This window comes from Convolutriloba macropyga, unplaced genomic scaffold, assembly GCF_964194025.1.
Source record: "Convolutriloba macropyga unplaced genomic scaffold, txConMacr16.3 SCAFFOLD_844, whole genome shotgun sequence".
Taxonomy (NCBI): domain Eukaryota; kingdom Metazoa; phylum Xenacoelomorpha; order Acoela; family Convolutidae; genus Convolutriloba; species Convolutriloba macropyga.
The window spans coordinates 67,998-79,510 of NW_027450748.1; the positions used below are offsets into that span (position 1 = coordinate 67,998).

Here is an 11,513-nt window from a genome sequence, read left to right on the forward strand (position 1 = left end):
AATCTTCTCTATCTTTATCAAAATCATCCACTGGCTTAAACAATTCTACTTTGCCCCCACCACAAGGTGTGTATACCCAAATATTAAAATTGTACAATTTCTGTATTCTCATTATATAAGCAAAATCATCTTCATCTCGTTGTCGTGCGTCAATTAGATTATTTACATATTTACTCTCGCGTATTGCATTATTGAGAAAGCCACTTCGCGGATCGATAGCAGGATATAGCCAAGCAGTACTAGCAAGTTGCAAGCAGTTATATTTGGAATTGCGTATATTCAATATTGATTTAGAGTTTTTGAGATCGGGGGTTAAATCTATATAACTACCAATAGATGCTTTAGTTGGTTCAATATTTATCCGAATACTTCTTAATCCGAGAAACTCAAAGTCATAGTCATAACCCTCATATATTTCGTTTTCAAAGTTTAACCATTGAGTGAAGTCTCCATTTTCATATATTGCGTTATTAATAATATAGTCAGTGTTGAAAAATATTTTTGTAGTTTTAACTTTTTCTTTGGATCTCTTTTTGTACTCACACTCAGCTGTGATCTTATATTTAAAACTCTTAATTTTTCTATACTGGTAACAGTTTTTAACTTCTTCTGCAGAGTTATTAATGGCTTCGTCTATGTCTTCAATGTAATTTCCAGCTTTATCAGTAATATAAAATTCTCTCATGTTCTGGCTAGAGTTTATGTCAAAGTATTCTGTGTTTTCTAGGTACTTGCGATAATGGCTATATGAATGAGTAGTTAGCGCTATTTTATTCCTAAATTTTTCATGACATTCTTTACACTCGTACTTAATTCTGGTGTAGATTTTATTATCATCATGGGTCTCTGACCATCCGCGAAGCGGTTTCACCGATGTTTCACTGTCAGTTTTAGTGCTAGCTTTATTTTCAGTTTTAGTTTTAATAATATCCTTAGTATTATCTCTAGGTTTGAGAATATAATCATCCTCTTCTTGATTATACACCCTCTCCAAGAATTCATCGCTGAAGCCGCTTTGCGGATCTTTCACTTCATACTCATACTCCTTTCTCGTCCTGTTTAAGTGTCCATCACTTAAATTGTGTTTGACAAATTGTTTCCTTGTTTCAAAGGCCAATTCACAAATATAAAAAAACTTTAGACATTTTTATTTTTATAGACAAAAAATTCATTTTTGAAAACATACAAATTAAAAATGTCTACATCAGTAAAGTGTGGTGGTTGTAAAGATAAATCATGGAAAAAATGTTGTGATAAATGTTTAGATAGTTTATTTGAATGATATATCTTTAAGGGTTACTTTAAGAATAGAGATTATATTAATCATATGAATATACATTATAATGATCCTAGTCTATATATAACTTGTATTACGTGTAATGAAAATCAACATATAAGCGGATTTAGATTTAAAAATTTCAAGTGCAGATTATGTATTTATTTACATAGATATAGATATACACATACCAAAGATAGATTCGAGGAATATGCTGAAAGATTTGACATAAAAGTGTGAGAAAACGAAAAAGTGGTGAATTTGCAAACGAGCTTATTGTTATTATTTTCTAGAATTAAGCCATTTCATAATTTAATGATAGACTTAGAGTAAATATGTGGTAGTGGATAAAACAAGGAAACCAACAAGCAGGAAAATTGGGCCCGATTCGACATGCGCGATTAGCGTTAGATACCAATTTTATTGCATTAAATTTTTTTACTAAATTAGGAATTAGATATTTGTGATGGAACTCACAACCGTATACTAATCCCATTTGAAGACACTCTTATTAACCATTTTATAACAAGCACCCCTAAGCTTGAGAAAAATATACAGATTTTGTGATAGCCTATAAATGTCGTTTCTTCCATAGACTAAATCGGAATATGATTTTGCAGGGCAAAATCGCTTTGACTAATTATAGAGTGAATATCGCCAGACCAATCCAATTAAAAAGTCTGTCACTTTGCGGAAGACGCCGAGCAGAACTGAGAATTGAACTGAACCACTGCACGCCATTTGCAAATTTTAGAAGAGTGAAGTTACTACGGAGACGCAACACAAAAAAGATTTTCAATGGGCGGGAATCATGAACTGAGACTCGAGTCTGCATCGCTAGTCTACATTGCTAAAATAGAGGTTAAGAACTCCGACTAACTACGACGTCTGAATTAAAATTACTGCATCAAATGATATTTTACATTTTTCAGGTGACATTTCCCCTAGTTGTCGATTAAATTTTTCATATGTAGTTAATGTAAAAAATTTTTTAAATGCATTTTTTTCAGAAAAGTAATAAATACTTTTCAGTTAAATAAAATCACCAGTTGTTGCACTGTCCTATATAATAAGATAAAAGTTCTTTATTTTCAAGCAAAACGAAGGGACGCCCCTTTCTTCTGCTGAAAAACTAAACCAATCTATCTTATTATCTCTTAATGTTTGCCTAAGATTTCAGTTGGATTCTGTTGGAAACGTACAATTCTTCGGATGAATTCATACAAAGTTGGATTAGGTTCCTTCAATGTAAACCCGAGTCGATTAACTCTGTCTTGCAAGATCTTGCAAGAATAACTCTGTCTTGTAAGATCTTATAAGATTAACTTCTGTTTTCGACTCGGGAAATAACGTGCAACTTTTCAACTTATGATTCGGGTTTTGCTTATGTGCGCGCCGCTCTTCCAATTTTTCCAATAAAATTACTAAACACAGAAGTCAGATTTTTTCAGGTAAAAGAGTGCAAAATAATAATTAGAAAAGCACCGTATAATTTTTCGCATACAGCTCACCCAGATTTCTGAGACAAAGGGCTCCAATAGACAAAAAACGATCAGAAAAAATGAACTACTTGAACATTTTACGTCAATATTTATTCGGATTTTAATAATTGGAGAATTTGTGTGCTATCAATCAAATAATTTAGATACAGATCAGTTGAATGCGATGGGCCATTTCTTAAGAGGAAGAGTACTTTAGCGATGTTTTCATGTCTACTTATTTATGTATTTACGCAGCGGAATGTTTGATTGACAAAAACTTAAATCGAGCAAAAAATTAATGCTGATTGTTTTCATGCTGCTTCATTCGTCAAATTAATTTGATTAAGAAAATTAAATTGATTGACAAAAAGACTCTTTAATTAAAGTTTTAAGAACCAAAATTATACGGACAGATTTCAGTGGGGGCAATCTTACTTGAAGTTGTTCAAACGTCTTAACTATTTCAATCCAATTATAAATAGTCACTTTTAGAATCATTTTGGCCAGATGTATGTTTGATTAATTTGATAAATAATGGCCATGATTCGGTTCTTAATTTTGTTGATAATTGGGTTGGAAATTGTTGACAGACAACCTAAAGTTGCAGGGTTAATAATTCCAGAGTATACGCAGTTCTCTTTCCAATTACCATCTGGTGATCCAAAATTTTGCCAACTTCTACGGGCACCCAGTGTTCCATTCTTTCCAAGCCAAGAGTTATTTTTTCAGTTCTGTAAAAACGGATACATTACTTTAGCTGGTGTTGGCAATTTTCCTCTATTCCGGACTCTGGCTGAAATTGAATCTTATTTTTCCCAAATCGAAACTGTGATTGTTGCTCCTGGGTTTATTGAAGACCCGTTGGTCTCGTCTCAGCGTGCAAGGGAAAGAAGGCAAGCCGAGGATTATTTCACCCAGGTTCTCGTCCAGTTCACAGACATACCATCAATGGAACCCTTTCAAAATTTGCTGCCTGGTGTTACACCCACAAGGGGCTTCTTTTTCAAATGGACGTCGTTTCAATTTGTGGAAGCAGGCAAAAGACGAAAACGACGTCAGGTTAATCCAATAACGAATACTCCAACGGGTGCGGGGGGGGGGGAGGGTATCCGGAAATTTTACTTATTATTTCTAATCACCCCCACTTTCCAGCGGAAACCTATTATTATATTGCCCGCTTTTCCCACTTGGATTGTTGCATCGACATTTTCCCCGGATTTTCTGTAAAAATTTGGCAAGATCTCACAAGGGAAGAATTTTAGAATGGGAAAAAAGTTAGGAAAAATCAAAAAGTTGATAATGTTGAGACATTTTTATTTTGAAAAAAAGGAAAAAGTCTCTTAAAATTACAATTAATACCTGCTGAAAGAAAATTATTATGTATAAAGTTTTAAAAAAAGTAGAAAACGCTGAAATTAGAAAATGCAAACCTTTTGAAGCGAGTTATACATCACTCTCCAAAATAATTGCACTTTCTTCTTTCAGAAATAAATTTTCGCCAATATACGTAATTAGCTTGACTGAGCCATAGGCTCTACTACCTGTAATAAAGACAAAAAAACTGCTTAAAATTTTTGACCTAAATGGTTAAAAATTTGTATGGATTGACTCTCTGGTCTTATTTGTTTGTTTAGTTGAATACTGTTGAAAATGAGTACAGAGTGGCACTCGTGTGTGGATCTGATGGTGGGAGATATAGATGCTATCTCATACTCGAATACATCTCTCTCAACAATGTCGGATCTCCTCCTAACTACATGACTGTCGCTGCTAGAACTACAACTGGTTAGATGCAATATATATACAAAAACCTAAGTACATCTGAAGGTTTTAGTGAGAAAAGAGTCAAAACATCAATCAAAGCAATATTTTGAGTTCATTTCAGTGAACCATCTTTAAGCTTTCACAGCAGTGACGCATCATTATCCTCAATTCTAACATCTGGTCGATCGTTTGTTCTCATACAATTTTCTAACAATGTCTGAGTTAATTTCAATCTAAACTTAAGACATTTCATTCCCAAACTCCATACCCCATCTTCAACACCTTTTGTTTTATAGTCAAATCGACTTTTCTATCGAAAAAAAATTTAAAACAACAAACTAAACAAAAATTAGAATATTCAGCCATATTTGGCATCTAACAAGCAATCTGGGTCCATGTAACTGCAAAACATAAATGCAAGCCTGTCAATTTTTCTAATTCTTTGTTTTTATTATCAACAAAACGGATTCCATTTCTTCAAATAAGCCGAAAATTCATTTCATAACGCTGCAGAGGTTTATCCAAATCGTCACGGGCAAATCTGCTCAATCTGCGTATCCCTTATACGTTTCTCTTATGCTAATGCATTGATAATACAACAAAATTTATAGAGAGAAACTTTAGCAAAATTGACCAAAACTGAAAGGAATTACGAAACCCGTGTTCGCAAAACTATTCAAATTTTAAGCGCGGACTTGAGATTAAAGCTGTATACCCTATTTTGCGCAAGCTATGTTTAATAATTTTACTCGGTTTAGTTGTATTTTTTTGCACTCAGCGTAACTCGTTTCCACGCTGATTCCATCTAAATGTTGCATTGAATGTATCCATGAACCACAGTGGTGCCTAACTTTAAGAGTCGTTAAAAGTTTTAAAAACTGATAGGCTTTAAAAGTGATTAAAATTTGTTTAAAAGGTTAATATTATATCCTATAGATCTCAAACTTACCACAATGTTTATCCTTGTTTTGATGTATAGCTCAGAAAAGGGGAATTGACATCACGACACACTTCTAACGTTGTTTTTTTAGTTGAAGGATTTTTCGGGGGAAAAATTCAACTATAGCGGCGAAAATTTGATGCCCATTTGATACAATAAGGGTTACCCATAAACCATATCGGGCTCATACTTATTACAATGCTTTTGTTTGTTCTGAAATTTAGGTCCGGAAATGGAATTGATATCAGCACACAATCTCAGGTTTTTTATTGTTTCGAGATATGTTTCGAAAAAATATATATTGGCTAATCTTTGATATTCTTTTATAACGACAAAATTTTTAAGACAACATATAGGGCTAAGATTTTGAACATGTTTTTTGGTTGTTTTTAAACGTAGGTGAGAAAATTTTTTTCTGAGTGATTTAAAAAAAAAACAATTATACTAGCTCAGATTTCATATTATTCTGATACGGTAAAATGAATAATTTTTTTAAACTAGTCTTTTACAGGCATCATCATGAAAAAGAAAGAGGGCTATAAAGGTGTCTAAAAGTCTAATATATTATAAACAAGGAACATATATGGAAATAAGCTTATGTAGAGGCAAGGTTTGTTTACAATGGTTTCACCAACAATTGTCGAACCAATTTCTCCGCATTGGTGATAAGATTGGTAATTTCATTTAAGACCTATTTTGTATATTATTTTACATCACTCTCTCATGCTCAACTAAAAAAGCCTGAAATCACCTTTACATGCTCAACAGTCCACCATATTATTAATTTGGATGAAAAGGACATATTGCAGATTAGCATTTACGGTTATCGTGGCCTTTTAGAAGTTTGTTATAAATAAAATTAATCTCAAGTATTTTGACCACAAATAATTTCAGTAAGTTTCAAAGCGTTATCAAATGCAACCCAATTCTATTCTGATTGTTAATCACTTTTTCTCCAGTTTTTCTTAGGTGTTTTCTTATGTAATCTCATTTTGCATGTTGTTTTAAATTTATCCACTAAATGACAGATTTTATAGCTACTTCTGTTGTTCTGTATTAACGTTATTTTGTAAACAAATAGAAAACTAGGAAAAGTCAGCTGACTATCATTATAGGTTCACAATAAGTGAAAAAAAATTTAAAAGCTAAATAAAATATAGCCCTTTAAAAAAAATTATTCAGAGCGGAGATTTGACTTTAGCTTATTAGGCGTGACTATTTCCTTTGATTGATCTAAAAATTTTCCCTACACAACAAATAAAGTCTGACCTTTGGCTGCCTCATATTTTTGTAGATAAAGATAATGTTAATCGCTCATGCTTAAATTGGCGAAAGTTCAAATTGCGTAACGAAAAAAAAGCAGGGTTTGATGACTTTTTTCCATTATTCCATCAATGCCATGCACGATACATCAAAATAAAGAAACAATAACGATTTTAACCTTATAGTATAACCGGTAATAGTTTGAAATTCAGAGGCTTGGTCTTTGGCATAAATATTTTCAGAAAGTTTTTGAATTTCCGGAAAGTTTTACCAGTTTTTTTACCTCCTGCCGATGCAAAGTTTGGCGAGAATCAGAGTAAAAAAAATTTTCTGGGCTTGATAAAAATTTTTATCATTAGCAGAGTTCAACGTAACAGCAAATAACAGAAACCCTAACTACGTAAATTAGTATATTTAAACTCAAAAACTGTCGTTCTCTGAAAACTGGCTTTTTTTCTCAAGATATTAGTTCCTAATTTTTCCTGCCTTATAATTGAGAAGTTGTTAATTCAAATTTTCGAGAAATTGAAAAACTTCCATTCTACAAAACGGTCACACTTTATCAAATGTTGAATTTAGTCTTAAAAGATGGAATGTTTATGATTCAAGAAGATTTTAAAAATAATGTATTTCTGATCGACAATTAGGTCAAATCGTATTTTAATCAGATTTTAGTAGGCTATAGTACCAATTGAACAAATAATCTGGGAAGATGTTGCTATTTCGTCTAAAACTGGCCCATTTACCTCACTTTGAATTCCCGGAAAGAATTATTCGTTTATCGCATATCATTTTTCAAACTGGTCCTGTCATTGTTAGCCTAGCCGTAGTAACTTTTACAATCCCTTTCTAGATCCTTATTAAAATGTCCGGCAGCATTTGTCACAGACATTGATGCCAGTTAATTAGTTGTCATTTGTGCACTATTTTGTATCTCTGCCCACTGCTGAAACTACATGGTCGAGAAAAAAGTCATGCAAGTATTCAGCAATAACAACATCAGAAATCATCAAGAACTGTTGATCTCAAACTGAAAAAACTGAAAATTCAAAACTGATTTATTTACAGAAACCATTTCATCCCACTGTTAATTCAACAACAAAATCAATCTCCCAGTGATCGTAAGGCGGCCAATGCACCGATCTGGTGCCCCAAGTTGAGTGGCCGATTGCTACACAAACAACACAGAACGTTAAATAAACTACACAAAAATTCATCCCAACCAATCCCTTCCGTGGCAACATACTATCGCCCAACCCAACAAGATTTTGGTATTTGGGACTTACTTGATTTCATTTCTCTTGTATCATTTCACGGTGATGATTTGCAGTAACTTCTCAGCGTTTTTTCTTGCACCTAGAGAACTTTTCTCCGTAAAAAATTGAGCTCAAAATTTAAATTTCAATCATACGTTTCATTGCCCTGACAGCGCAATAAAACTTTTCTGTCATGAAACGCGCTTTTTCATACCGTTTGGCTCAGCAACAAAATTTTCTCCTGATTTCTACCAAATGTTTGGTAGATATTGTTCTGTTATTGGCAATGGGTGGTATTCGCATTTATTTGGTTAACTCTGATATGGTTTGGTAAGGTTTGGTAAATTTCGTAAGGTCAGACGAGTTTCATCAACGTTTGTTAAGGTACTGTACGGTTTGGAAGGGTTTAGCGTGGTTTTGTGAATTTCAGTTAGGCTTAGTAAGGTTTGGTATGACCAGGTGGTGTTTGATAGGATGCGGTAACGTTTAGCAAGGATTGATAAGGTTGATTAAGTGTTGGGCCGAAATGTTTTGTAAGTATTTGTAAACCGGTGAATACTTAAACACTTTCTGGCCTATTGACTCTTAGATGAAAATGCTACTTACAGAGGATTAATTGGTTTGGATGCTTGAGCTCTCTTGGAGCAAACAGAGCATTGATGATTCTTCCTCGGACGGCAATTTCATCAGTGGTTTAACGTCAATTAGGGTCTCCAAATTTTAGACCATCTCAAATCTGAAACTATTACTTGAAAACAAAACCGTATCTTGCGTCAATTTTAATATTTCAGGATTCGAATTAAGTTACCAAACTCAACCTCCAGATTCTCACAAATTTATTTTTAAAAAAGGACCGAAGCTTTCCGCAAAATTAGCAAAGAAGCCCAAAATGTTGAACAGAGCAATGTTTTGTCACACTCTTCGAGGATAACATTTGATAGCAGTAGCAGTAACACAGCTTATCTTAGTAATACAGTGACCTCCACATTTTTCTCAGCGTCTGTTGGGAATAAAATGCAAAGTCAACTTGCTTCATTGGATTCTGTACCTCAGCTCATTTCACCCCCGGCTAAAGTGGAATCCAATGTTAGCTTCTCAACTACTGCATCGTCTGAAAATCTTGTTCACATTGTTTTTTCTCCGGAACCGTTTCCGGCGTAAAAAACAATAGTTCAGTCGAACGGGACACATCATTTCACATTCCGGACATTAATCATGGAGATTCCTGGCAAATCAACAATTCACAGATGCGTCAGCATCCGCTAAATTTGGTTCTGCTTCATATTAGAACCCCATCACCATGTAAAACTATTTCCAGATATCTATGTCAAAAAGAGCTTTCAAGATGGCAACCTGATTGAAGCGATTCCACTTTTTCTGCATGAAGCTATTTCCACTTTTCCTCAACCACAATGGATCTTTCGCCTATGGCATTATCCAAAAAGATTATCCATCTTCAGTTGCTTTTAACTGGAGAGGCAAAGTTTCCAATCCATGGATAACTCCCTAATATGTTGTAAACATAAAATTTAAGGGGTTGTTTGTTATATGACTATTGAGGTTGGGGGCTATTTTAATAAATGATCATTTTAAAAAAGTATATAAGGTAAACAATATGGCTTTTCTTACTCCGCTTGGTTTTGGTGAGGCCGAAATGAGTTTCAAGTGGCATTCAGACGCAAAATAATGCCAAAACCTGATTGCAGATAAGCACCATAACCCTCGACTATTAGCTTCATCATCTGAACGGTTATCATCACTGTCTACTTAACGGCAAATTTAGAAATTTGTTCTCATTCTAGCGAGTCTTGGCGGTGGTTTTTGAGCAACACTTAAGACACTTACTGATTTGTAAAGTTCACTTGCTGGTTTTTGTAAGCGTTTTTTATATTTCGTTTTTCGAATTCTGAAACTCTCCCAAATCGAGATTGGTTGATTACTTTGTAGGAATCTATCATATACTGACAGAAAAATTCATACAAACTTTTTATAACTTTTTATTACTACATTTTTTATTTACAAAAACCTATAGCAATGCGGCAGAACATTTGTTTCTCATGTAACAACTGCTACAATAATGATTTCCAAAAGGAATCTGACAAAGAATTGTTTTCTTAAAGGATCTGGTAAAAAATTGTTTTTCTCATAACCGATTGTCTTGCAGGAGGATCTAACGTACAAATTTTTATCTTGCTAAAATCTGCAAAAAAATTATCTAGTGGGAAAGTGGCAGAAATAATTCACATAGTAAAGTGCTATAAAAAGAACACATATTTTGTAACCGGGTTGCACGAAAAACATGGGCCGAAACAGAATTAATTGATCTAAAAAACACGAAAAACACTTTTCACTTTTTGAGATATATTTTTGTCGTTGTCAATTTTTGTCAATTTTTGATGCTCTATATAGGTTTTAAAAGCTTCCTAGATAGTCTTTCAAAATTCATCGTGTTCTACAATTGTTGACATCTTGAATAGCGTGAATAAAGTTAATGGAAAAGTGCATGTGCTTCTGCTGTAATATAGTACCTCTGTCTCCTTCAGGACAATCCTGGTACCATCGAGCCTCCGGAAGACCAGATGTGGGGTGTGTAATGATAAATGGAGGGAATCAAAACGCAAGCAGCTGGGTGTACGAACTGAGTACAGATTTGAATCAAGTACCCATCATTGAATACCTGCCTGAAGTGGTATGTTTTTGGGATCTATTCCGTTCGTGCCAACCCCCCCCCCCCCCCCAGCTTAGTGGGTGCATATTATCACATTATTTGCACTCCCAGACGCACGTGCCACATTTTTACATAATGATTTACTGAAGAATGGCACGTGTTCTGTAACTGGGGGGTGCATAACATACTGGGGGCACTAACGGAAAGGATCCGTTTTTTGAACTCAATTCGAGAACAGATGTCTTTGTTGAGATTTATAACTCAGGCTTAGGTCCCAGACCAAAATCACCTCCTATCAGACTGTCCCGCCCCGAAATGTCCTGTGATCTGATTGGTTCGCTTGAAATGACTTTTGGTCAGACCCCTACATATTAAAGCTCGTTAGCTGAAGATCGTATTGTAAGAAGAAATGACGGTGATGATTTCATGTTGTTTATCAATGATAACCAGAAGTTATAACCACTAGCACGGGTTGAAGAATTTTCTGATAATTATATAAAATATACGCTGCAAGGATTTCTCAAATATGTTTAGCGCCCAAATAATCACATAATAATGCGCTGAAAAGAACTGAAAATATGAAAGAATTGTTAAGAAGTGCTGAAGTTTTAAAAAAAGTTTTGCTCGTTTCAGCTAGTTTATGTCACTTTTTTCATACTTATCTCAATCCTAAACAGCGCTTTTTTGGAGTCATAGTAGTCTCCTTTACCAGTAGATCAATTTCAACAAAGTTCAGCGAATAAAAAATGCGCTAAAAGGGCGCGGAGACATCGACCCATTAAAAGGTTTAATGAAATGTTAATATTTGTATTATGATAGTAAAAAAATGATGAGTTACTTTGGAAAACTTTTTCCGACAATATTT

General features: G+C 34.1%; 1 protein-coding gene across 1 annotated transcript; it reads left to right on the forward strand.

Moving 5' to 3' along the window:
• Positions 1–3,197: 3,197 nt before the first annotated feature.
• Positions 3,198–10,669, forward strand: LOC142356128 (uncharacterized; the record flags this gene model as incomplete). Its single annotated transcript, XM_075408092.1, has 3 exons — positions 3,198–3,816; positions 4,392–4,542; positions 10,524–10,669. Coding segments are annotated over exons 1-3 (822 nt in total), but the record flags the coding sequence as incomplete, so codon positions are not given.
• Between the last annotated feature and the right edge of the window lie 844 nt (positions 10,670–11,513).